The 27948-nt window shown below is 39.9% G+C and overlaps 2 protein-coding genes across 2 annotated transcripts; both read right to left on the bottom strand.

Moving 5' to 3' along the window:
* Positions 1–792: 792 nt before the first annotated feature.
* On the bottom strand, positions 793–9480 carry LOC143878352 (glutamate receptor 2.8-like). Its single transcript, XM_077380650.1, has 5 exons — positions 9201–9480; positions 4658–5886; positions 3763–4099; positions 2743–3146; positions 793–1477 (listed from the first exon to the last, which is right to left on the bottom strand). The coding sequence occupies exons 1-5, from the start codon at positions 9460–9462 to the stop codon at positions 1397–1399; spliced, it is 2313 nt and encodes a 770-aa protein (XP_077236765.1). The 5' UTR covers positions 9463–9480; the 3' UTR covers positions 793–1396.
* A 5351-nt stretch (positions 9481–14831) lies between these two features.
* LOC143879653 (glutamate receptor 2.8-like) lies at positions 14832–26515 on the bottom strand. Its single transcript, XM_077382145.1, has 5 exons — positions 26149–26515; positions 18952–20276; positions 18171–18486; positions 16781–17187; positions 14832–15726 (listed from the first exon to the last, which is right to left on the bottom strand). Exons 1-5 carry the CDS (start codon positions 26408–26410, stop codon positions 15208–15210), a joined length of 2829 nt encoding a protein of 942 aa, XP_077238260.1. The 5' UTR covers positions 26411–26515; the 3' UTR covers positions 14832–15207.
* Between the last annotated feature and the right edge of the window lie 1433 nt (positions 26516–27948).

The following is a 27948-nucleotide window of genomic DNA, read 5'->3' as shown; positions in this document are numbered from 1 at the left end:
AGCCTAGTGGTATCTATTTGTATCAATGTTTTGTATCCTTGACCCCAAGTATTGTATGGAAAGATTTGATTTACTGGTCATTTGACACGATTTGGCTTTCACATGAGCTTATCATTTTCCACTCTCAATCTTATCTAGGTTTATTCTGAGATCTTAATAGTAATTAGGGGATTCCTGGCAAGGCCCTGTTTGTTTGGCGCATTGCCATGGAAATATGGGTATTTTTCTGTCAAATACACCTTGATTGCTTGTTTTGTTGCCATCCAGGGTGGATTCAACCTACATTCTCTACTTCTTCTTTTTTCGGCTCTTTCTCACTGTCGTTTCCTCTTCCACCAGCGGAAAATTGACGGAATTCTCTCTCTCTCTCTCTCTCTCTCTCTCTCTCTCTCTCTCTCTCTCTCTCTCTCTCTCTCTCTCTCTCTCTCTCTCTCTCTCTCTCGTTCCGCTGGCCTCTGCATTGCAGCATGTTTTGGCCGAAGGAAGAGGAAGAAGAGGCAGTTGTTGTGGCGAAAAGGACAGAAGAGAAGAAGAAGAAAATAAGATATACCTCCATGGATGCTGATGAGATTTTCAGATCATCGAAAAATAAGTGTTCATGTTACGCCTCGGGTCTAATGAGAGTAAGAGAGAGAAAGGGAGAGAGCTCTATGGGGAGATGACAAGTTGTGCATACGATCATCTTTTATAAGAAAATGTGGAAATATTAAGGGGAGAGATGTTAAAATGATTTAGCTAATAACTTCCAAAGAGACTACTTACAATGTCTCATTTGCAAATAAGATGAAACTAAAAAAAATATTAATTGAATACATGAGTAAAGTTTACATTCTAAAAACCTATCATATTACAGGGAATTAGTGTATTGACACATGAATACATGCATTTTCCACTATTTCAATTGAACCTATTTGATTTACTTTAGCATTACGAAGACAAATTCAAGTAGGTGACAAGCCTAATTTCAATCTGGCTTACAGAACCCTTATCCGTCCAAGTCATATTTGTCTCGATTGGGTGTTGAAAAACAAGAAAAAGAGGGTGCATTTTCTTCTGAAATCGAGTCTACATCATACCCGTTAATGGAAGGCAAAGTTTCATCACCTTTAAATTCTGGTTTGTCACTCTCTGAAGCACGAGAGGGGCGCTCTTTCTGGTCGAAGTGTTTGAAAATTGCAACCAACTTTTGCCAAATGGAGTGATTGTTATCAGGGTTCATGAAAACATCCTTACTCTTATAAAGGAAGAGAGCCAGATATATAAAGAGGGCAGAGGTTGAAGCAACTCCAGTTATTATGAAGAGGCCTCCGAAGCTATTGAGGGTTAGGCTGTTTGAATTCCCGGTGGTGCTTTTGTCTGGACAAGTAGGTTCAGGTCTGAACCATTTCTCCTTGATTTACAGCATTTTTTCTCCCTCTGTAACCTCTAAGATTGCCTTGGAAACATCATGGACTATAGAGGAACCTTTTGGGAAGACCTGTGAGATTGTAAATATTGAGTCAGCAAAACGTGACACGGCACAACAACAAAAAACGGAACAGGAAAATTCAGGTTTAATACGGCATTGGTTAAAAAACTTAGTCAATAGAACCGTCAAATAAATGGAAACGCTAAAAATATGTTCAATGAATAAAACGAGTTTGATACGTTTTTTTTTTTTTTGAGAAGGTAACTATTTCATTTCATCTGTAAAAATTTACAAATTGACACACGGGACAAGTTGTCTCAGTACAAAAAGTTTGATACGTTTTGGTTTTAAGAGACGGATTTGTCTGTGTGCGCAGTTGCCAAACTGTTAATATCCAAAATTCTGTTTAAATGTGTGCTAGATAGAAACATAAAATAGCAGATTTATGACAGAAACATAGAGCCAAACTACTAAAGAAAAAAATTCTGTTTAAATGTGTGATAGAAATTAATAAGATCCTTTTTCTATAGCAATTCTTGAGTTTATTTTGCAGCGCTCGCAAAACAAATATTAATCAAATCTAGCAAACCCAGAAATTCTGAAATTTCTTCATCCATTTTTAGAGTTTATACCTTGGCAGCTGAGAGTAGAAGAGCAAAAAAAAAAAAAAAACTTCTAACCAAAAGCTAAAATAAGGGAGAACTCAAATATCGCATAGAACCCTAAATCCTAATCTCAAACCCTGCCAATATGTGATGTCGTCTCTTCCCTCGGGTAATATTGTGAAGCTCTTTAACACAGTCGGTAATCCCTCTGCTGGAATAAGCTTTAATCATGATACTTTTAAGTTTTTCCATGGTTGTGAAGTTCTTTAACGTAGTTGGTATCCCCTCTACTAGAATAAGCTTTAATCAGGGTACTAATGGTTTTAAATTTTGGCCAATTTCGGTTGAGACCGAAACTGAGATTTGGCAAGATCTGAAATATCGGGTTTTACCAAATTTGGCCTGGAATTTCCGAATTTCGGACACTTCGGCCGAAATTTCGAGAAATTGATTTTTATTTTTTTTAATATACAAATATTCCGAAATTTCGATAATTTTGACCTAAATTTCGTACATAATTAAATAATAATTTTTTTTATGATTACCGGGATTTCGGCCTAGAACGAAATGGGTACCAAAACCGAAATTTAAGTTTTTCCATCGCCATGAAAGGACGGTTTTACTTCCAATGGAGCTTCAAAACCCTAAGTACTGTAGGGAGAGATAATCTTGAAGTGGGGGCGGGGGAGAGAGAGAGAGAGAGAGAGAGAGAGAGAGAGAGAGACTTACAAAGCCATATCCGGCCGTCTGATAAGTGGGTCCCGCTAGAGTGTACTTAGTACAGTACTTAGCTAGAAAGATATTTATGTCAGGGATCTCATCGAAGATAGCTGCAACACCACCATTCCCACTTCCTTTGGATAAAGCCTCGTCATACTCTTCCGGACTTTTAAAAGACCTAAGATTTGATTCCTTGAAATTCATCTTCGTCAAGAGTCCTTTCACAAAAGATCCCTCATGGTACCCCACATAGTCCCCGTTCCTTTGCAGCTCTGCAACATTGGTCACCCTCTCAAGCCTTTGAACCGTTAGCATTGACGTGAAGCTCGCCGTGTAACTTGATGTCAGTATCAAAACCACGAACAACCATATGATCAGCACAAACCTAGAATAGTTGCTCACGATTTTCTCCTCTGAAACAATCACAGTAATATATGTCTAATTCAAGAAATTGCTTAATAAAGTGAGGAGTGCTATTATCATATGAAGTGGGTGCAGCTATCATTTCATTTTTACAGGGGAGCAAGAACAATCTTGGCTCTATTTGGTTGCACGTAGTTGCTTTGTTTTAGAGTAGTGTGAATTAGACTTGAAGTAGTAAATATATGTAATAGCATTGAAGTATTCTACTCGTAGAGTTGTGGTAATTAGTGTTTGGTTTCCTGGTGGTGCAGAGGGTCATTCCCAATAGATAAATGGGATTTGCTAGGCAGTGGGCACCCACTTCTTTAATGTTATAACAACTCTACACCAAGAAACCAAATATTACTTACCAATTTGAAATGGGTCCATTACCAAAATAAGAGGGCATTATGATTGTTTAAGATTATGATTGGAAGATTGTTAACTCTAAGAGCAAAACACTTAGGCCCTCTTGGTTTAAGATTATGGCAACCGATCGATTGTGAGTCCAAAACCAATTATTCAGTTGTGTGATAATCTTAAACGAGCAGGGCCTTAGTAAAACAACAAAATTTTTTGCAACCAAGTAATTAAACATAGATGAGTTTAGAAGGAGAGATGCGTAACTGTGTGCGAAGACGAGCGTGGAGAAGGAGAACCATAAGACTAGGCTAACTTGTTCGCTATATGAGGCCCCCCTGAACTCATCGTTTATCCTGTGTTCGAGAACCCACACCACGAAGCCTATGAAGATGAAGGCGAACCCAGTCGCCAACCAAAGATTCATAGTTAGAGGTCTCAAGAAAATCCATGCATTTTTTGTGTCGTCATCTATGATTGGCACTACCATCGACACCCCCGACTCCGAATAAGGCAATGTAAAGTCCACGTACTGCAATCGGTCGGCTCTGATTGTTATATCGCCCACCACCGCGTCATACTTCCGTGTTTCCCCGTCATACTTCTGTGTTTCCCCAAAGAAGCAAAAGAAAACAGATCCATGATTCCATGTTTTTAATGACAATACAATGATAGAATTCTGAGCAAATGCATTGGTTAGTTAAATATAATTTCCAGTTGCAAATTTCTGTAGTTACAAGAATTAAATTCATAGACATCTTTGTCATTCAAAAATAAATTCTTAGACATCTTTATTAAGCATGAATTGATTTAGAATTTAATTTTTGGTCTACAACTAGAAATGGTGTGTGAAACAACCAATTAGGCCTCACTGCAGTTCTTCTTCCCCTGGTTAATTTGAAACCCCACAACTCCTTGATATTCAGGACACGTTTGGCTACCATGGATTTTTTTTTCATGATAAACAACGGTCTTCAAGTGCTGAAGTGGCAAAAAATCAGGAAACTAGTGTCTCTAGGAGTGAGAAGTAGTTTATCACTCCTAGACGTGTAGGGGAGTGTTGAAGTATAAATGTGAACAAAAAACACCTACTTCAACAGCTTAAGCTTCTGGAGTAATTGGTTGTTTCAGATGCTAGTAAATGGTTTGTAGTTTAACTGACCTGAAGAGAGACGTTGTATACGAGATCATCGTAAGTTCCGGCACTCTGTCCAGTTTCATTTTCGAAGGGAGAAAAATAGAAAGGGATGCCTAATGCCTCCATGGCAGCTGTGAAGACATCTATGGAGTAGCCAGTGACAATCGACTTATTTTTGTTGGGATCACGTTCTACCTTCACAAATTCTTGGAAGCCCTCTTTCACTGGAACACCGACCTTCAACTTTGCCCAACCCTTGGGCACCACCTTCGCTTCTCCAGGCCAGATTATAGTTCCGAGATTATCCCTAGAGGTAAAGTACATTTTCTTACCAATTGGGGTCGATACTTGCGAAATTCTTCCAATCTCTCTTTCACCTTTTCCAATCACATTCACTATTTGGAAGGCCGGTGATTCCAACTGCCCTTCCACAAGACGAAATTTTCCATTCAAGCCTTTAAATTGGGTTTTAAGTATCTCTTCGCGAAGTCTTGGGCCTGTCCTAGAGATTCCAACTCTCTCTGCTGCCATTGCTAATGCTTGAACTGTATCATAAGCCCATAGACCAAAAACACTTAGCTCAACTCTTTCAATGTCGGGATTCTCCTTACGGAATTTCCTCTTCCATCGCACCGTGAAATCCTCAAGAATTTTCGATTGAGGAACGTAAGGTTTAACACCCAGCACACCTTGCATCGAATGAATGACGGAAGAATCCATGGAGTCCAAGAGATTCATTATACCATCTGTAACAATCCAAGCGCACCCTTCGCTCATTAGGGCAGCCTCTTTCGCCTTTGGAAAGAAGCGAGAACCAAGAGAAGCTGATAAGTGAACAACAAAAACTCTTGTCTGCATGGTGGCCAACTTTTTGAGCTCTCCAAGGATCTGTTCATCTGTGGCCAAAGTAGAAATCACGCTTCGAAATGCGATACGAGTGTCAACCTCTTGTAGGGCATCTGTTAAATAAGGTATGATTCCGGTTCCATATTCGGTGTCTTCATGGATGAGGATGACTTGTCTCCATTCAAACGCTCGAAGGATTGAGGCAATGGCTTTCGCTTGAATGGAGTCGTTAAGTGCAGTCCGAATGAAGTAAGGAGTTCGGATGGGGTTGAGAGCTGGGCTCGTGGCTGAGGAAGAAATGATGGGCACTTGAGCTTTTTGTCCGAGATCCACCACGAATGTGGCTTGTGCTGAGTATTGTGGCCCTATGATTGCTTGCACTTTTACATTGTTCAATAAGTCTTGAGCTGCATGCATTTAGTGAAGAGGATACAAGTCAGTATAAATAAAGATTTAATTTTGATAAAGAAATTTGTCATAAACCTAGATCAAACCATGAACATGCAAAGGACATTAAGCAAAAGCATAGAACATAGCAAGATTTATGTGGTTGGACACCAAATCAACCAAGAAATGAAAAGATTTGTATTATCTTTGACAATTAGTTTACAAACTTTATCTTTGTAGCTGTTTTAATTTCTTGTTTTTTTTACTATGAACGAACTGAGAAACTGTGCAATGCTACTACGAAATGAATGAAACCCTTCCTGAGTAGAGATGGATCTTTTGATAGGGTGGAACCGGTGCCTCACTCTTTCCGATTTCGTTATTAGGTCACTATCCCTGATCGGTTGCGTACGACTGATCAGTGATGACAAGGGCCTAGAACCCATATTTCTTGGTTAGGATTAGCCTTTTGCAAGTATTTTCTAGTTTCGCTCTATACGACGGGAACAAAGTAAATATCATCCCCTTCTATGATTATTGAAGGGCACATTTTCTTCATCTTTTTATCTCTGTTAGAAATTTTGAAGTCAAAATGGTGAAATTTTTAGCTCAAACTTCTGAGAGAAGATTCAAAATAGAGAATCTTCTTTTGTTTTCAAAAGGTATTGACTTTTGTGGTGCTTTGAGACTTGAACCCAGGACCTAGAGTTGTATGTGAATGGGTTTCAACTCCAATGGAAGATTTTTAGCCCCACAAAGTTAAGGGAACATTCACCTTCAAATAAGAGGTACAGTGGAGGAACGGCTTGGGCCTTTCAGGGGGCATCAAAATTTGCTGGGTGGCATTCCATTGATCCACGAAAAGGCTCGTCGATCCAAATGAATCATTCTTCTGGTCTCTCTCCACCCCCCGTCCCAAAACTGACCCACGGCACAACGCCCATTCGCTTCGCGCGTGGGAAGGCATCGAAGTACGAAGCTGCGCTATTCAAAGCATCGAGCGAGTTTTACATGAACCAAAGTTCATATAAACATACACACAAGCGCGTGTCGGGCTGGGCCGTGGTCCGAGGTCCGGGCCCGGGTTAAATAGAAAAAAAATTTTGGTAAAATTTTGGGTTTCCCTTAATTAACAGTTACTAATTATAATATAAATCTTTGAGGTTTTAAATCCTAAACAGATTCAATTAAGGCCTTTAATTTTTCTTACTATTTTTGAACCGTTTCATCTCTAATAGAAACACATTGTTTTACAGAAAAGCATACTGATTTCTCTCCTTCGGTTTTGCTCCTTCTTCTCCTCCGTTCCGTTCCATGTCTAAGCATAGTTCTAAGGTTATTTGAAGTGGATCAGTATGCGAATGCACATCTACTGGAAGCTGTTAGAGCTATTTTATCTTGGAGCATCGATTCACCGATCCCGGTTGCACTGTAGGGGGCGGATACAATTCTTAAGGATGACCATGTGGCACGACTCAACCATTCTTCCTTCTTCATTAACAATCTAAAGTTTGTAAAGGGTTTTTGATGAAAACGATAAGTGCGATCTGATTTTTTACAGTTTCAGTTTACTTCTGAATTTTGAAACAGTACACAAATTTTGGGTTCGAGTAACTAATTTTGGTTCGAGCAAGCCAGAGCTCAGTCCCTTCATCTATATCCAACAGTCTATTTTACCTCCTCTGCTAGGCAACAAGGAACTTCCGGATTTTGTCTATTATATCCCCTACTTATTGTAAATGCATGTGGCTTGCCCTCTTTGAATGTCACCCAAATCGGTTCGTGAAAAAAAAAAGTTTTTAATTTAATTTTAAGAAATCCTTACAAGCCATTAATTGTATTATTGTAGGACTATTACAGCTATTATTTACAAATAATTATAGGAAAGAGGAAAGTGATCCTGCGCAGGGAGCTTTCCTGCACTTAAGTGGCTTAAAAAGCCACCGATTGGTTCGTATGGCGGGTCCACCTTTGCTGGGTTCACAAAAAGCAACCAATCGGTGGCTTTTTAAGCCACTTAAGCGCAACCAATTGGTGGCTTTTTAAGCCACTTAAGCGCAGGGAGCTCCTTGCGCAGCTGCGCATGAACACTTTTCTTTATAGGAAATTATTTACAAGAAAGATACTCTTAAGCTCCTTGCCTAACAGAAACTTATTACGCCCCACTTCAGTCTCGTTTACACTATTAATCTGCTGATCTAAACAGCAACCATAAGGCCAGCCTGAAGGCATTGAGAACATTTTGACCACACGATCCTAGTCCCTTAATCCATCAATATTTGATCAAGAGAAGCTAGACCTTTGATATTTTTAGTCCTCTATACTACGCATGGGATTTCGTATCTTTTAGGAAGGAGGATATGAGTTACTTTCTTCTGGCATTTTCCATAAGATTATTATAAGAAAACCACAACGAAAGTCACTTTTACGATCTAATGTGGAGGGCAATCTTTCAGTTCTAATGATGTATATGGGGCATGTATGTGACATCAAGACCGTTGACCTTGTAGGACATCAAAAGATGAGCCTATGCTCTTGGTCTAAGCCCAAACAGACATCTCAAACATAAGATAAATGACTGCAAAAATCAATGGTTTAGCTTTTCTTGAAGGAACCCTAAACGAGGCTAGATATGGATCAAAGTCGTAGGATCATCTGATGAAGGTGTTCTTAGCGGCATTTGGATGATCCTATGCTTGTGGTTGCCGTGGAACCCAAGTGGGGCCAAAGAAATGTCTTTTTAGAAGATCAAAGGTTTGTCGTTTGAATTTCACATGTGAATATGCCCCTATGTCTCCTGTAGGATCCAAAATTGAATTACGGCAAACATTAACGCCTTTTGAGGCCAAATCACGTTAAAAGTGGTGTGAATTATCCTACAGGGGTTGATCAAGCATCAGAACAACTTAATTGGATGATCCAACTATCCTAGGCCCTCGACCAATCAAGCCTCATTTAGGATTCTGCCAAGAAAATTTAAACCATTGATTTTTGTATTTTATCTTATGCCTGGAATGACCATTCATGATGGGATCAAGTTCGTGTGGCTCACGTTGTGATATTCTACAAGATTAAGGCCATGTTTGGCAGTCATGATTTTTTTCCTCGGAAAAGTAATGAGAGAGGGCAAAGTTCCGTGTGGCTCACGTCTTATTTCACACACACGGCCCCCATCCCCTTCGTTCTGAAGTTTAGATAGTAAAAAAGATTACTTATAATCTGCTGGGGTAGTATAGAATGTCAAGAGCAAGAGATTTTTTGTCCATGATCCATTCAATAAAGAGAAATAGAACCTAGTTAAGAGTAGAAGAGGTGAATGAACGAGAAAAAATACCTTCAGATGCAGCATCTACAACATCTCCTTTGGCATCTCTTGTGTGGAGAACTAACCTTGTGCTATAATTATGGGTGGCATAGAAATCAGAGAGCGCCATTGAAATACAGCTCATGCTCATCTTCCCAACCCAAGTTTCCAAATTTAGAATCACTCCAACATCAAAAGACGTGTTTTGAGCCATTGCTGAATAACTGAAGAAGCTCAAAGAGGTACATAACAGAAAGAAGAAAGTGGAAACAAGGTGGGTTTGGTGCTTCATCAAAAAATCCCCAAACTTGCTGCTTTACTAATGAAAACTGCTCAGATTGCTTCCCACAACCGTATTTAAAATTAGTGGGAGAAGATTTGCATTGGCAGTAGTTGAAAAAACCGTGTCAGCTGGACAATCTAGACTATTCATGGAAGGTGGGGTCCAGTAAATGAGCGATTTGGATCATTGAAAAAGCGGCCACCATTCTAATGGTTAGGAATGTCAAACGAAGAGAATTGTTAGGCTAGGAACAGTGTTTTTTAAAATGCGGATGGATGTGAAAACCTACGTACGCTATATGATGTCATTAATTGACTCTTAGAGACAATATTATCAATAACACGTACAAATCGTATTTTAAACATCAATTGATTTAGAGGGTCTGACTTTTCCCATTGTTCTTCGTCTAAACTTCCGGTCTACAGCATTTTCTTGACCTGCCTTCCCAATCTTTCTCTCAATTTCCATCCACCGTTACCGTGTCCATTGTCCAAGGTTATGACTTTGGACTTTGGACCTCTCTCTCTCACCCAATTTTTTATTGTAGGAAAAATATTTCTTGAGCAAAAATTTTCCTAGGATCTTTCCCTACTTGGACACATTCATTAACAAAGATTCTACAGTTTATATATTATCATAGCCCTTAGTTTATAGTAAAAAAAGGACTCGATCGAACACATTCATTAACAAAGATTCTACAGTTCTAAAGTTCCAAGCACAAGGAGCAACAGCTTAACAAGGACTAGCTTGGAAGTACCAGCTGAAGCAATGAAATAATGAATTCTGGCAAACCTAGTAGACTCTATAGCTTGCCTATAATTGAGGGTGGTTTTTATATGAAAAATTAGAATAGGTAGAGAAGGCTAGATTTATCAATTGAGGATTCCGACTCCCAACCCTCAACGTCTATCGGAGAATCATGGAGAACAGCAACATTTGGTCTAATTAAGGTTTGATTGCTGCTCCAATGTATGGTGAATGTATTGCTGAAAATTAATGTAAGATTATTGGGTAAAAATCCCTAGAGGGTTTGTGAAGTTTTACTTTGCAGGCTCGCAACGCCTCTCATAACTTCGGTTTGGGGGTGTGAATTTTTTATACTTCTCATCACACATTTAAAGAAACGAATCATTTTGAAGCCAACAAGTTTCTTTGTTTTGTATTTGTTTCTTTGGTGCTATGTTTCTTTCGACGTAAAATGGGTGTAAAACAAATTTTATGCTTATTTTTCAGTCTAAAAGTGTGCATAAAATTTGTCTTTACTCCCATTTTACGTCGAGCGTTATCGTAAAATGAGGGTAAAACAAATTTTACAACCATTGAAAGAATGGCCGTAAAATTTGTTTTAGGCCCACATTACATTGATCGAAAGAAACAAATGTGCTTAATTTGCAGATGAAAAAGACTACGAAGTCACCTCATATGCACTTTGCACCCCTACGTGATTCCATGAAAATTTCTCCTAATAAACTTATACTTGAAAGATGGAAAGACTGCAAAGTCACCTCTCATCCATCTTCTGCCCATCAAGATTCTACGAAAACGCCTCCTATTAAGCTTAAACTTGTGACTCAAATAGGCCATTAGGAGGGCCAATGTGTAACGAGAGCTCTCTCTTTTGTCCATATCCCTAGGAGTGCCAATGATCTAGCAGATCAGGTGGCTAAATCCGGGTCTTTAAGGGATACGGTTTATTTCGGGCCCTCTCTCCTCATTGATGTGAATCTGGAATCTCTTTTTATCTCTAACTATAGTTTTCTTTTAAAAAAAAATCTCTCTTCAAAAAAATACAAATTGAAGATTTGACGCGTTAAAAAAATAAGAAAAGAAAAGAAAGAAAGAAATACAGGGCCTTGGGGGTATTTTGTTTGGCCGTTCAACTAAGAAAAGTATGGGGATTTAATAATTCTACTAGCCTAAAAACTTTCTTTTGTGTTATATATAGGGTTGATCCTAACCATCTATATAGATCGGAGGGTTAGGATCAACCTGTGGAAGGCCTTATAGTCCATTATTTTTCAAGAAGTACCGTACAACCCACACTATAGGATGATCCAAACCGTTCATTAGACAGAACATTAAAGGGTTGATCCTAACCCTCTATAGATCGGAGGGTTAGGATCATTATAGATCTGATTTTTTGAGCACAGTCCCATCGTATGGACGGTTTGATCATCCTATGGTGTGGGCGGTACGGTACTTTTTGAAAAGTAATGGACTATAATGGTTATTGAGACTGTTCATTCATCGATTTGGAGGCGAAGGTGGTTCGGTTTATAAGACCCACTATTCACACTGCGTGTTTGGTTAGATTGAGGACCATGACCATGCATGTGGTGCATAGTGACCCTGACCCTGAGAGTCCTACTCTTCTCTATTATTTTAATATTTTATTGTTTCTTCTTAGCCAAGAAATTTCTAGGTATGGCCAACCTTAAGTGGGCCCACAAACTGAACTGTCCAGATCATTCCGATTTCAAGCGAGTGCGTCCACTCCATTTTTTCTTGAGGTCACTTGAACATCCATCCCTTTCTAACGTCAACACTCAAAAAATCCTACTAGTCAAGGCAATCACGCGTTTAAATGAGAGTACATAGAACCTCAGCTCTACAAGGAACAAAGAAGATGCATATGTACACAAATTTCTCTGGGAATATGATATTTCCACAGTCGTTGTTTGTCTTTCTTTTCTTTTTGGAAATTCACTTCTTCTTCATGAATAGGGTTGGAAAACGCGTAAGTGGAAACGAAAATGTCTAGTTTACGCCGTATGTGATAACCACGGAAAATAGAAAAGAGGCACTGATAATGACAGATTCTCTACGCTTCTTTAATTGGCTTTTGAGAGCTTTTGGGGAACTGTAATGACATTTGACATATGCTTAAATAATGTAAGACAATATGCGTAGTGCAAATAGTAAAAGATGGTAAGGCCAACATCACTAGCCAAAAAAGAGGGCCAGGAAATGGGAAAAAGGAAATGGGAAAAAGGAAATGGGAAAAGGGTTTTTATTCAAAAACCCTTTTGCGCATCTCTTTGGTGTGAAAACAAGACCAAATGGAAGTTTTCTATCTTTACTCTTGAAGAGGATAAGGTCTCTGCCAGTAACTTCTTGTTGTCATTGTCCAATACAAGAAGAAAATTATTTGGTGTAGGCTTTTGCCGAACCACGTAAATATGTTGTTTTCTATTGTGGTTTGTCTTGGTGCTCAAATCCGGCAAAGCGAACGAACAATTGTGATTTTGTCTGTCCCGCCCGTCGTCCGGGGCTGACTGCAAGAAGGTTAGCTCAGCCTGTGACCTGCGCTCATAGACAACAGGTTAGGGACCACTCAGAATTGGAACTCCGGGTGAACCCTCCAATGCTTAAGTTGGTTTTGAGATCAATAGAAAGAGAGCTTAGCAGATAGTGTGTTATCTTGGGTTTGAAGAGGAAGGTTCCGTTTCGTAAGCGAAGATTCTGTATTCCAGGGTGTGATGTAACGACGACGTGGTGTCGAATGCTTTGTAATGTCGACACCTAGCTATGTATGGCCGCCCAAGGATGGAGTTGATTGGACACTCCTAGAGTGGGGCATGATCACTAGTGCAGTGGGTCCAAGAGGTGGAGGCGAGGGTCGAACGATTACTCCAACGGGAGGTGGGGATGGGTTTACACTCGGCTGAGGCTGATGCACCCGGTCTAGGCCTTGGGGGCTAGGGATTCTTTTAGGGGCCACGGCTTAGGGGTCCAACGCCACATCATGCTAATAGGGACATGTTAATGTTAAGGTTTGGTGCATGTTTTGAGATCAGCTAATGGAGAGGCGGATTGCCTGGATTGGATTGCCTGGATTGCCTAGCTCCGTCTGGTGTTAATAGGACGAGAATGGAGATTTTAAACTCTCTCCCTCTTTGATTTCTCTTGTTTGTATCTTTTCTTTTTTCTTCCAGGGTTTGTTGCTTCCTTTTCATATTTCTGACCATCTTGGTCATAGGGTTTCCCTCTTGATTTATTAATAATATGCCTAATCATTCGAAAAAAATTGTTAAAGGTTTTGTATCCTTGACCCCAACTGTTAAAACAGCTAGAATGTGCTTGAAAGTTTTGTTTACCATCTGTTAATATTATGTCATGTTTTGCCATTTTGAAATGTGAGCAGAGTAGTGTAATTTCTATTACAAGGTTGATGAGAGAGTTCACTTGAATGGCCAAGTAGTTCGATTTGTATCAATGTTATGCATCTTTGACTCCAGGTATTTTGTGGAAAGCTGTGATTTAGTGGTCTTTTGACACGATTTGGCTTTCATACGAGCTTGTCATTTTTCACTCAATCATATCTAGCATCTAGGTTTCTTATGAGGTCTTAATGGTAATTAGGGGATTCCTGGTAAGGCTCTGTTTGGTTGGCGCATTGCCATGGAAAAGTGGGTATTTTTCTGTCAAATACACCTCGATGTCTTGTTTCGTTGCCATCCAGGGTAGATTCCACCTATTTTCTCTAACTTCATTTTCTTCTTCCTTCTCACAGTCGTTTCCTCTTCCACCTGTGAAAATTGACAGAAACCTCTCTCTCTCTCTCTCTCTCTCTCTCTCTCTCACATGCTGCTGGTTTCTGCACTGCAGCATGTTTTGGAGAAGTAAGAAGAGGCGGTTGTTGTGGGGGGAAAGGACAGAACCGAAAGAAGAAAAATAAGATATACGTCCATGGATACCGACGAGATTTTCAGATCATCAAAAAATAAGAGTTTATGTTAAGACTCGGTTCTAATGAAAGTAAGGGAGAGAGATCTGTGGGGAGATGACAAGTTGTGTAAATGATCATCATTTAAAAGAAAATTCGGAAATATTAAGAAGAATAAATGAGGGGAAATGTTATCAGCACTACTGTATTTTGATGATCGCACTCCTCACTTTATTAAATGTACGTTATGGCCCGAACCATAGGATGATCCAAACCGTGCATTAGATGGGCCACAGCCTAAATAGGTTGTGCCCCCAAAAATCATTTCCATAGGGTTATCCTAACCCTCCGATCTGAATGTTAGAGGGTTGATCCTAACCCTCTTTACATCGTAGGATTAGGATCAACCTATGGAAATGATATTTTGGACACAACCTATTTAGGGTGTGGCCCATGTAATGGACGGTTTGGATCATCCTATGGTGCAGGCCATAACGTACTTTTAGTAAAGTGAGGAGTGCGATCATCAAAATACAGTACTGATAACATTTCCCTAAATGAATTATACAAAATTAAAGTGGAATAATCAAAGAGAGATTAGCATAAAATGGGAAGGAGAGAGAGAGAGAGAGAGAGAGAGAGAGAGAGAGAGATTTAAAAATGGGATAGCTAATTTGCTTCCAAAGAGACCTTACAGTGTCTAATTTGCAAATAAGATGAAATTAAAAATTTATTAATTGCAAATAAGGACCAACTTTGATGGCATCCAAAGAGGGTTTTACATTCTAAGAACAAATCATATTACAGGGAATTAGTAGTATCGACATTTTCCACCATTTCAACTGAACTTATTTGATTTGCCCGGGATAAAATCCCCGACTTTAACGTTATTCGTTAAGCTTTAAAGGCACAGAAAAATGTTAAAGGGGGTGAATTTATCCTCAAGCAGTGAATCATTCTCATAGAAACTGTTAGGGGGGTGGGGGAGGGGGATTTTGTCCGTTTAGGGGGGAGAGCAGGGGGTATCATTTTCCTAAGACAAATCGAAGTAGGTGACATGCCTGATTTCAATCTGGCTTACACAACTGTTATCTGTCCGATTCTGTGTTGTAATACCAGAAAAAAGAGGGTACATTTTCTTCTGAAATTGAGTCTACATCAGACCCATGAATGGAAGGCCCACTCTCAGTCGTTGGACTATAAGAAACACTGACAGTAGGCAAAGTTTCACCACCTCTAACTTCTGGTTTGTCATTCTCCGAATCACGAGTGGGACAATCTTTCTGATCGAAGCGTTTAAAAATTTCAACCATCTTTTGCCAAATGGAGTGATTTTTATCAAGGTTCGTGAAAACACCCTTACTGTTATAAAGAAAGAGAGCCAAATGTATGGAGAGGGCAGAGGTTGAAGCAACTCCAGCTATTATGAAGAGGCCTCGGAAGCTATTAAGGGTTAGGCTGTTTGAATTCAGAGTGGCGCTTTGGTCTGGACAAGTGCGTTCATGTCCGAACCATTTATGCTGGATTTCCAGTATTTTGTCTCCCTCTGTAACCTTCAAAATTGCCCTGGAAACATCGGGGACTAGAGGGGAACCTTTCGGGAAGACCTATGAAATTGTAAATAAAATGTAAGAGGTACGCTAAAAGTACATTGCATATGTGCCACAAGTGAGCAAAAAAAATGGGAACTTGTACACATGATCAAAGAAGAATTAAACCAATCCTATTCAATTGTTACTTAGAGGGACCTTCAATTTATGATTATATCCCACTAAATTAATCATAATCATATACTTTCCCTCTAAATTGTAGAAATAAAACGATTTTCCGTCAGAAACTTTTTTTCTTGCAATCCAAACAGGGCCTATAGTTCTCACATCTTTTCTGACCAAAGTTATAAAGGCACTATTAAGGTTTACATAAGTGAGCAAATGTTCATAAAAATTATATCAGATCACATTTGCATTTTGGATGCAATGTATTTATGCTTCGTAGTTTGTGTAAATACAGGTAAGACCATGATACAATGTGACTAGTTCAAATCAATCAAAATGAGCCTTCTGTATAGTATAATTTAGAAATTTGGTAGTACTATGGATCCAATGATCCATGAACCATTGAATGTTCTTTCGCTCCTCTCTGATGAAAGATAAGAGGGGAGGGGAGCATCCACTGCTTCATGGATGCATACTATATATTACCAAGCTTTTCTAAGCTATATTATAAACACGCACACACATAAATCTGTGTGTTAATAAGGGAGATTCATTTATATTTATATATAGGGATTTGCTAGGGAACATAGCAGAAGACATTTCACGGGCCGGCTGTTGCAAGAGAGAGCACCACATAGGCACACTTTTCCACAGATTTTGTCTTATTCATTTAATTCATCTAAGGTGGCTGCTCTCTCATGCAACAGCCCTTCCGAGATTCTCAGAAGGGGTGTTGCACGAGAGAGCAGCCACATCAGAGGAATTAGATGAATAAGCCAAAATCTGAGCCAATGTAGCTGCATTCCCATCCAACAACCATTCCGAGAAATGCCTTCTGATGGTCCCTAGCAAATCCCATAACCTAAACATGTTATTGCAAATATAATAAATAATTATGTCTGGTTAGTGGATTTTTTTTAAAGTTGAGAGAGAGAGAGAGACTTACAAAGCCAAATCCGGCCGTCTTAAAAATGGGTCCCACTAGAGAGTACTTATTGCAGTACTTAGACAGAAAGAGCTTTAAGTAAGGGATCTCATTGAAAATAGCTGCAACACCACCATTTCGACTTCCTTTGGATAAAGCCTCATCATACTCTTCCGGAGTTGTAAAAACCCTAAGCTTCGACTCCTTGAACTTCATCTGCTTCAACACCCCCAACATAAAGGATCCCTTATGGTACCCCACATAGTCCCCGTTCCTTATGAGGTCTGCAACATCGGTCACCGTCGGCTTAAGCTGTTGAACCGTTAGCATTGACGCCAAGCTCGCCGTGTAACTTGATGTCAGTATCAAGACCACGAACAACCATATGATCAGCACGAACCTAGAATAGTTGTTGACGATTTTCTCCTCTGAAACAATCACAGTAATTCATTTTATGCATGTGTGTGTATTTCACCCAAGAAATTGTTCAAGAAAGTGTTTAATAAAGTGGGGACTGCTATCATCAAAAGAAAGGGGTTGCAGCTATTATTTCATTTTTACAGGGGAGCAAGCACAATCTTTTGAGTGTTAGGTTGGTTGTCCGTAGTTGCTTTGTAGGTTAATGATAAATTAGAACTAAAGTAGTCAACTAGTGTAATAGCAGTAAAGTAGTCTCCTCGTAGAGAATAGCGATAAGCAGTGTTTGGCTGTCAACTGAGGTAGTTTCTTGGTGAGTAGTGTCTTTACCAAAAAAGGGGCATTACGACTTACGAGTGTCATTACCAATAGTGAGAGAGAAGAAAGAAAATGAGAGAAGAGTGTTGAATCCCAAGACTCTACAAGTAAAACACTTGGTAAACCCCAAGAAATTGTGCAACTAAGTAAACATAGATAAGCTGGGAGTCACCGTTGCCCATTGGTTTGATGAGATTCACGATTATGTAGCAGGTTTTCCCATATCTTACTACCATCGTGTGCGGAGATCCGCTAACCGGGAGATTAGCTAGATCTACGAGTTGGCAGAGATTCTTTGGAGATTTTTTACTTCCTCCCACCGTGAGTATTCTGTAGTAATTCTGCATTATATCTTTTCTCTAGCCATTGTACCTTTGTATTGACCACCTCGGTTCTGGCATTTTCCCCTTTTATTAATAAAATCTACTATCAATAAAAAGAGAAATTATATGATGCCCGACCGTCAAAATAAAGGGCAGAGAGAGACAAAATCTCTCTCCCTTGATTTTAATCCAAGGGAAAGCACCGTGTTTTACTTTTCCTTGGTTAAAAAACCAAGGCAGCAGTTTTTGTCTCCTTCCGCCCTTTACATTTTGACGGTCTGGCATCATATAATTTCTCCATTAAAAACACAACACACTGAACATAGATAAGTGTAGAAGGAGAAATGTGTTACTGTGTGCGAAGACAAGCGTTGAAAAAGAGAACCAGAAGACTAGACCAACTTGTTGGCTATATGAGGCACCCCTGAAATCATCATTTATCCGGTGTTCGAGAACCCACACCACGAAGCCTATGAAGGTGAAGGCGAACCCAGTGGCCAACCAAAGATCCCTAGTTAGAGGTTTTAAGAAAATCCATGCATTTTTCTTGTCGTCGCCTATGCTTGGCACTACCATCGCAATCCCTGACTCCGAATAAGGCAGTGTGAAATCCACATACTGAGATCGGTTGGCTCTGATTATTGCATCACCGGCCACAGCATCATATTTCTGTGTTTCCCCAAAGGACAAAATAAAACATGATCCATGATTCCATGTTTTTAATGATAACATTGTTGAAGTATAAATGATTAAATAAAACCAACTCTAATAGCTTAAGCTTTGTGAGTAATTGGTTGTTTAACATGGTACGAGAGCTATTGTATCACGGCAGGCCCTGGGTTCAAAACCCAACTCCTCCGTGATATTACTTCCAACCCAAAAAAGAGGGACCACACATTAGGAGTGTTGATGTATAAATGCTTAAATAACACCAACTCTAATAGCTTAAGCTTTTGGAGTAATTGGTTGTTTAACAAATACAACATTCAAATTCTGGATAAATGAATAGGTTAGTTAATAATGTATAATTAGAAATTGCAAATGTCTATATTTACAAGAATCAAATTCTTTGACATTCTTAATAAGAAAGATTTGAGTAAGAATTGAATTTTAATGGTTTGTAGTTCAACTGACCTGAAGATAGACCTGGTACACAAGATCATCATAAGATCCAGCACTTTGCCCATCTGCATTTGCGAAGGGAACAAGATCGTAAGGAACGGCGTACGGTAATGCCTCCATGACAGCACTGAACACATCTATGGCGTAGCCAGTGACAATAGTCTCATTTGTCCGAGCATCACGTTCTACCTTGACAAATTCTTGGAAACCCACTTTCACTGGAACACCGATCCTCAACTTCTTCCCGACTGTCGGTATCACCCAACCCTTGGGCACCACTGTCACTTCTCCAGGCCAGATGATATCCCCAAGATCAACCCGAGAAGTAGAGTGCATTTTCTGACCACTTGAGTTCAATACTTGCGAAATTCCATACCCTGGAGTCCAGAATCCAATCTCTCTTTCCCCTTTTCCAATCACATTGACTATTTGGAAGGCCGGTGATTCCAATTGCCCATCGACAAGACGAAATTTTCCGTTCAAGCCTTTAAATTGGGTTTTAAGTATCTCTTCACGAAGTCGTGGGCCTGTCCGAAGGGTGGCCAGCTCAGTGGATTTTTCCCCAGTTTTCGGTGTGAAATAGGAATCTGCAACCCCAACTCTCTCTGCTGCCATTGCTACTGCTTGAACTGTATCATAAGCCCATAGACCAGAAACACTTAGCTCAACCCTTTCGATGTTGGGATTCTCCTGGCGGAATTTCCTTTTCCATCGCACCGTGAAATCCTCAAGAATTTTCGATTTAGGAACATAAGGTTTAACTCCCAACACACCTTGCATCGAATTAATGATGGAAGAATCCATGGAATCCAAGAAATTCATTATACCAGCTGTAACAATCCAAGCCCACCCTTCGCTCATTAGTCCAGCCTCTTTCACCTTTGCAAAGAAGCGAAAGGCAAGAGTAGATGACAAGTGAACAACAAAAACTCTAGTCTGCATGATGGCCAACTTGTAGAGCTCTGAAAGGATCTCTTCTTCTGTGGCCGAAATAGAAATCACACTTCGAAAGGGGATGCGTGTGTCAACCTCTTGCAAGGCATCAGTGAGATAAGGTATGATTCCGCTTCCATATTCGGTGTCTTCATAGATGGGGATGACTTCTTTCCATCCAAAAGCTTGAACGAGTGAGGCGATGGCTTTTGTCTGAATGGAGTCATTAAGCGCAGTCCGAATGAAGTAAGGAGTTCGAATGGGGGAGAGAGATGGGCTCGTGGCTGAGGAAGAAATGATGGGCACTAGAGCTTTTTTTCCGAGATCCACCATGAAAGTGGCTTGTGCTGAGGATTGTGGCCCTATGATTGCTTGCACTTTAACATTGTTCAAAAGGTCTAGAGCTGCATGCGTTGAGTGAAGAGAATACAACTCAATATATGAGAAAGGTTGAACTTTAATAAAGCTATTTGTAAAAAACCTGGATCAAATCACGAGGAGGAAAAGAAAATAATGCACAAGCATAGAACATATCAAGATTTATGTCGTCGGGCAATACGTTTAAATGTACCACAGAGATGAGAAGATTTCTATCATCTTAGAGAATAAGTTTACAGATTTATCTTTGTTTCAGTTTTCCTTTTACTTTTTTACTATGACCAATCCGAGAAAGTGTGTAATACTAGGAGTAATGAATGAAACCCCATCCAAAGTAGTGACCGATCTTTCGGTCTAGTGGAGCCAGTGCCTCTACCTTTCAGTTCCATAATCAGGTCACTTACCAGAATCGATTGGATGGACCCATATTTCCTAGGTGGCGACTCTAAATAAGAAACGCAGCAACCCATTCGCATGGGACCCAGCATGCCTCTCCTCTTCTTTGGAAAAGAGCATCCCTCTTCACGGAGGCCATTCATCTCTCCAACCAACCAGAAAAAGACAGTCCTTTCTAGGAGAAGCCTAAGGAGCAACCGAGAAAGCCACAATTATTTGATTTCTTTATTTATTTGGAAGTTAAAGATCCATTAAATTGGATCTGGAGCCGAGGAAAACTGTGGAGGTTGCCGAAGGCCGTGAAAGGCCGTGGGGTGCTATACCTGGAGTCATGGAAGGCCAGCTATAGCTTGATGACGATGGTGGTGGCTGAAACTCCCCCGGCGGGGTTGACTTTTGTGGAGGAGACGTAGAAGGGATTTGAGGATGACCTGCCAGATTTTGGTGATGGTACGAGGTGGAGGCCGCCGGAGATCCGACGGAGTTGTTGGGTGGTCGGCTATTGTGCACGGTTAGGGGCACAATAGCTCTTGGCCTTCAAGCGGGATTTTGAAAATTGAATTCGGATTGTGGTGGAGAAGTCTATGTGACATGGCAGGTCACGATCTTGAATTGGTGGGCCCCACAATATGGCATTTTTTGTTGAATTCATTACAATGGAGGCTATTGGGTAATGTAAATGATAGTATAAGGGGTACTGGGCTTTTCTTTTGGGCCAAGGAGAATGCCCCTGGGCAACTCATACTATCTAATCTGGTGGGACTACTGGTCCCCATTGTAAATTTTACTAGTATGAATATATTTGTCAATTTTCAAAAAAAAAATTGGTATTGTCATGCTCTGTGAAAAAAAAAAACTACATACGTAGGAAGAGATTTATGTGATTCTAAAAATGAGTTGTGCTTCCTTTACTCTAGCACTTCCTTAAAAAAGCTAGTCAAAAGGCACTTGTGACAATGCGTGCACATTCGTGTGAGTGAGAGAGGGAGGGAGAGAGAGAAACACATCATCTAATCCTTGATTTACAATTAAAGCTTCATCCTGTGAAAACAAGAATCCAATCCTATGATTGATAATGGGCATTGTTTGATGAACCATTGGATAGTAATATAAGTGTTAAAAGAAATGTTCCTCAAAATCAAGATAAACTAGACATTAGGAAAGAAAGGTAGGTTCTTAAGTTAATGTCGGCCCGTTTGGTTGTACATTTTGAGGACTTTGCAAGTAGTTTACAAGTATAGTTGTGACTACCTTAATTCCTTAATGAAACGAAACTTGCTTTGTCTCCTTGAAAATCAAATGAAAATCTCTTCGCCAATGAGTTGGCTCTTTAAAAATGTAGCAGTTAGGGCAGAATAGATGTCCAATAGGCATTTTTTTGACCACTTACAAGATGAGTTAGTGCAATTATCACAACATGGTGCTGCAATTCATATATGTTGGGGTTCCACGCAAAAGCAATAGTCCCACATCGGACATGTGAAATGAATGTGGATGGGTTATAAGGGAATGTGCACCCTCCCTCTAACGGCTAGCTTTTAGGGGTGAATTCTACCCGGTTAAATTCCCTACAAATGGTATCGAGCTCACGGCGTGGTAATCCCGGTTTGTCTTCGAGGGCAGGGTTTTCAAGGCATAGACGGGTTTTCAAGGCATCAAGTCATACAAGTAAAGGTATTCTTGATTACATACATTCCGATGTATGTGGTCCCTTGGAGGCGTCTTATGGTGGTGTCAAGTATTTTGTTACTTTCATTGACGATTTCTTAAGGAAAGTATGGGTGATAATGCTCAAGTCCAACGGTGATGTGTTTATGACTTTCAAGAACTTCAAGGCCGAGGTGGAGAAGACAACGGGCAAATGCATCAAGGTATTAAGGACGGACGACGGAGCGGAATATGCCTCCAATGAGTTTGTTAAATTTTGCAAGGATGACGGAATTGTTTGGCATTACACAATGGTATATTCTCCTCAACAAAATGGTGTAGTGGAATGTAGGAATAGAACGTTGATGGAGAGGGTTCGGGCTATGTTAAGCAATGCTAGCTTAGAGCAAGGATTGTGGCCCGAAGCCGTATCAACGGCTTAATTAAGGCCTTTGAGGTTTTAACAATTACTAAATTTATATAAATCTTTGAGGTTTTAAATCCTAAACAGATTCAATTAAGGCCTGTAATTTTTCTTAATATTTTTGAATTCCTTTTCTTCTCCAATAGAAACACATTGTTTTACAAAAAAGCATATAGATTTCTCTCCCTCGGTTTTGCTCTTTCCTTTCCTCTATTGCATTCCACTCCGTGTCTGAGCACAGTTCTAAGGGTATTTGAAGTGGATCAGTAAGCGAGTGCATGTCTACTGGAGCCTATTAGAGCTGTTTTATCTTGGAGCATCGATTCACCAATCTCGGTTGCACTGTATGGGGCGGATACAATTCTTAAGTAGAATGATCATGTGGCACGACTTAGCCCTTCTTCATTATTCATTAACAATCTAAATTTTGGAAAGGGTTTTCATCGAAAATGATTAGTGCAATCTGATTTTTGCAGTTTCATTTGAATTCTGAATTTTACAACAGCACACAAATTTTGGGTCCAAGTAAGCAATTTGGGTTCGAGCAAGCCAGAGATCAGCCCTCTTCATCCATATTATATCAAACAGTCTATTTTGCCTCCTCTGCTAGGCAACAAGGAACCTCCGGGTGTTGTTTATTATATTACCTACTTATTGTAAATGCATGTGGCTCAACCTCTTTGAATGCCACCTGAATCGGTTCGTGAAAATAAAAAATTATTTTTAATTTAATTTTAAGGAATCCTCACAAGCAATTAACTGCTATTGTAAAACTATTACAACTATTATTTACAAATAATTATAGGAAAGAGGAAAGTGTTTTTGAGCTTGAGCTCAAATAAGCTTATCTGAGCTCGAGCTCAAAAACTCATGTGGGCCCACATTTTTGGGTGATACAAAGCATTCAAGGTGTGTACCAAAATCAGGTCGTTTGGATCCATGGTTTTAAATTTCGACCGAAATCCGAAATTTCGGATTTCAGTGGAGACCGACACCGAAATTGACCAAAACCGAAACGGTCATTTATTTCGGCCGAAATTTCGGAATTTTGGTCGAAATTTCGGTTTTTCCAAAATTTGACGCAAAAATATTGTTTTTTTAATATTAATTTAATATTTTACCGAAATTTCGGTAATTTCGGCCGAAATTTAATATTAAATAAAATATTCGTTTCGTGTTTTGTATCAAATTTCGACCGAAAATTTGAAATTTCAAGTACCGAAACCGGTACCGAAACCGAAAATTTAAACCTTGTTTGGATCATCCTAACCCATCCAAAAGTGGAGGGAAAAATGGACAGATACTGTTTCTCCACAGATCTGCCCAATTTTTCCCTCGATCTACAAATGGAAGGTTTAGGATGATCCTAACCACCCGATTTTTTGTACACACCTTATCTATGAAAGGGCCTTGCAAATGAATGCTTTGGATCACACGAAAAATGTGGGCCCACATGACTTTTTGAGCTCGAGCTCAGATAAAGATAAGCTTAACTGAGCTCGAGCTCAGAAACACTTCCCTCTAATTATTTACAAGAAAGATACTCTGAAGCCTTGCCTAAAATTACGCCTCACTTCAGCCTTGTTTACTCTAATAATCTACTGATCTAAAGAGCAACCATAAGGCCAGCCATAAGGAATTGAGAACATTTTGACCACATGACCCTAAGCCCTTGATCCATCAATATTTGATCAGGAGAAGCTAGACCATTGATTTTTTTAGTCCCCTATACTACGTATGGGATCTCTTATCTTTTAGGAAGGAGGATATAGGTGACTTTATTCTGGCATTTCCCATAAGATTATCATAAAAAAACCACAACGAAAGTCACTTTAACAATCTAATGTCGAGGGCAATCTTTCAGTTCTAATGATGTATATGGGGAATGTATGTGAGATCGATCGAGACCGTTGATCTTGTAAGACATCAAAAGATGAGCCTCTGCTCTTGGTCTAAGCCCAAATTAACAGACATCTCAAGCAAAAGATTAATGACTGCAAAAATCAATGGTTCAGCTTTTCTTGGCGGGACCCTAAACAAGGCTAGATATGGATTGAAGTCGTAGGATCATCTGATGATGGTGTTCTTAGCGGCATTTGGATGATCCGATTGTTTTGGTTGCGGGGGAACCCATAAGTGGTGGCCTGTGGGGCCAAAGAAATGTCTTTTAAGAAGATCAAAGGTTTATCGTTTGGATTTCACGTGTGAATATGTCCCCTATATCCCTTGTAGGACCCAAATTTTTTTTTTTTTTTTGAAATGGTAGAAAGATTTCATTAGATAAGGGAGCGGGCCGAGGAGGACCACTCCCGAAAGTAAAACAATAAAAATAAAGATACAAAAAAACTCTCAAGGAGTGAGGAAGTTAAACCACTCCAATGTCATACGACGAACCCAACCCCTAGCAAAAAAATCCGCCTCCCCATTGGCAGATCTCCACACATGATTGAAAACAATAGCAGAGCTCGAGATTAGATAATCTATTTCATTAAAGATAGACGAAAATCTTCAACGAGGCAACACCGCCCCCTTCAACCATCGAATTACATTGAGTGAATCACCCTCCACAATAATGTGATCCATGCTCTCTCTATCAAGTCTTTTAATACCATGATATACCGCCTTTACCTCAGCCTCCGAGGCATCACATACCCCAAGAGGGCTAGAATAAGCCCACACAACTTCGCTGCAATCATCACGACATAACCCACCTACCCTGGCTGAGCCCGGGTTCCCAAAACTCGACCCATCGAAGTTAATTTTGAACATTCCAATAGAAGGAGCCTCCCTCTGCTGAGAAATCTGAGACCTAGCCTCCATACTAAAGCAAATTTCTCTCCACCCCTCCCATAAGTCAAAGGCCGAAACGAATCGGAAATTTTCTTTTACCGTATTAGTAAATTTGACTCTTTAAAGTTGGTATATGTTAAAAGACCCATCCCTAAAAGATACTTTTACCTGGTTTGAGTGATTAGTCCGTTGATTGGATGATCCTAGGCCCTTAACCCATCAAGCCTCATTTTGGGCTCTTCCAAGACAATTTAAACCATTGATTTTTGTATTTTATCTTATGCCTGGGATGACCATTCATGATGGGGCCAAGTTCGTGTGGCTCACGTTGTGATGCTCTACAAGATTAAGCCCATGTTTGGCTGCCATGAAATTTTTTTCCATGGAATAGTAATGAGAGAGGGCCAAGTTCGTGTGGCTCACGTCTTATTTCACATACACAGCCCCCATCCCCTTCGCAGAGTTACCTTTCATCTAAAATTTAACATTTATGAATAGTCGTTCTGAAGTTTAGATAGAAAACAAGATTACCAAATATAATCTGGAGGCAAGAGATTTTTTTTGTCCATTATCCATTCAATAAAGAGAAATAGAACCTAGTTAATTAAGAGTAGAAGAGGTGAATGAAAGAGAAAAAATACCTGCAGATGCAGCATCCACAACATCTTCTTTGGCATCTCTTGTGTGGAGAACTAACGTTGTGTTATAATTATGGGTGGCATAGAAATCAGAGAGCGCCATTGAAATACAGCTCATGCTCATCTTCCCAGACAAAGTTTCTAAATTGAGAATCACTCCAACATCGAAAGAGGCGTTTTGAGCTATTGCTGAATAACTGGAGAAGCTCAAAGATGTACATAACAGAAAGAAGAGACTGGAAAGAACGTGGCTTTGGTGCTTCATCAAAAAATCCCTAAACTTGTTTCAATAATGAAAAGTAAAGCAAGAGATCAATCAAATGTTAATTGTCAAACTGCTCAGATTGCTTCCCACCACCGTATTTAAACCTGTGGGAGAAGATTTGCATTGGCAGTAGTTGAAAATAACGTGTCAGCTGAACAATCTAGACCGTTTATGGAAGGTGGGGTCCAGGAAATGACTGATTTGGATCATTGAGAAAATGGCCACCATTCTAATGGTTAGAATTGTTGGTCTAGGAACAGTGTTTTAAAACGTGGATGGGTGTCAAAACGCAGGTAAAGAAAATCTCCTAGTCGACTTGGCACGACACGGACGAGTACTCGGTAGATGTGGCGGAGTACTAGTCGACGCAATCATAATTCAAGAGAGTCAAAAGAGTTTTTACTGACTCCATAGGTTAAAGCGCATAACACGGTGGTAAAATACAAAAACGTAAAAGGGAGTCGACTTGAGGGAATTTTTAAACTATGGCTAGGAATGAACTAACGGTCTTAATCATGATGGTATCTGATGGGGTATGAAAAACTGCAGCCAACTAGCTGTCGACATGTGGCCCCAGGGTGGCCCACCACAAATCCAGCGTCAGCCCAGGGGTACTATGGTAATTACCTCAGAGTAGGTAAACTCAAGCCTATAACAGGCCAACACCTGTCCTGGCGTAGGTAATCCAACCACCCCAGGTTTCCCTCTCTAATTTAAAGCTCAAACCAAAGCATAATAACTTCTCACCCACTACTCTTAAACACGCTCTTCACTCCTGCTCATACTGACTTGAGTATCGAAGGGCCTGTCCGGAATACGACTCCGGGTTGATCTTCTGACCTCGTTCGCTCCTTGTGCAGGACTCAGCTCCTTCACTTTTGTTCCTCAAGATTCAGCTCGGTTCCTACGTCATTGCCATATCTGTTAGCGATTTTAGGCCTAACAGTATCATGTAAGCGTTATGAAATAAGATCTCCCATATGAAGTGAGCTGAATCATGGCTCCCCTTGATTAGAATGGACAAGATGACCTGGGGAAAAAAATGCTAACTAGGCTTAGGGTTGGATATGTCTATGGGAAATGCCATCTGATCATTGAGCAATACCTACCTATGCTGCATGGTGTCATTAGTTGACTCTTAGAGGCGATATTATCCATAATACGTATAAATGGTATTTTAAACATAAATTGATCTAGAGGGTCTTACTTTTCGCACTGTTCTTCTTCTAAATATCGGACATCATTTTCTTGACCTGGCCTCCCAATCTTGCTCTCAATTTCCATCAACCGTTACCGTGTCCAAGGTTATGACTTTGGACTTTGGACTTTGGACTTTGGACCTCTCTCTCACCCCATTTTGATTGAAGGAAAAATATTTCTTGAGCAAATATTTTCCTAGGATCTTTTCCTACTTGGCTGCCCCATTGAGCTAGGAAGCATTATATATTTCATAGCCCTTAGTTTGTAGTGAAAAAAGGGACTCGGTCAAATGCGTTCATTAAAAGAGATTCTATAGTTCTAAAGTTCCAATGGCAAGG

This window comes from Tasmannia lanceolata, unplaced genomic scaffold (assembly GCF_043159265.1).
Source record: "Tasmannia lanceolata isolate RefF3 unplaced genomic scaffold, GAP_Taslan_0.1 ptg000006l, whole genome shotgun sequence".
Classification (NCBI taxonomy): Eukaryota; Viridiplantae; Streptophyta; class Magnoliopsida; order Canellales; family Winteraceae; genus Tasmannia; species Tasmannia lanceolata.
The sequence above is the reverse complement of the archived record's forward strand: the minus strand, read 5'-3'. Positions and strand labels throughout refer to the sequence as shown.

What these genes read in the sequence shown, in the direction of transcription:
- LOC143879653 (XM_077382145.1), bottom strand. Translation starts at nt 26,410, where the DNA reads ATGAAGCACCAAAGCCACGTTCTTTCCAGTCTCTTCTTTCTGTTATGT. An exon ending in TGTGGATGCTGCATCTGCAG is followed by an intron (nt 20,277 to 26,148) that starts GTATTTTTTCTC and finishes CAACGCATGCAG; the next exon opens with CTCTAGACCTTTTGAACAAT. An exon ending in TGTACCAGGTCTATCTTCAG is followed by an intron (nt 18,487 to 18,951) that starts GTCAGTTGAACT and finishes GGGGAAACACAG; the next exon opens with AAATATGATGCTGTGGCCGG.
- LOC143878352 (XM_077380650.1), bottom strand. Translation starts at nt 9,462, where the DNA reads ATGAAGCACCAAACCCACCTTGTTTCCACTTTCTTCTTTCTGTTATGT. An exon ending in TATACAACGTCTCTCTTCAG is followed by an intron (nt 4,100 to 4,657) that starts GTCAGTTAAACT and finishes GGGGAAACACAG; the next exon opens with AAGTATGACGGGGAAACACG. An exon ending in CACGCTCGTCTTCGCACACA is followed by an intron (nt 3,147 to 3,762) that starts GTTACGCATCTC and finishes TGATTGTTTCAG; the next exon opens with AGGAGAAAATCGTGAGCAAC.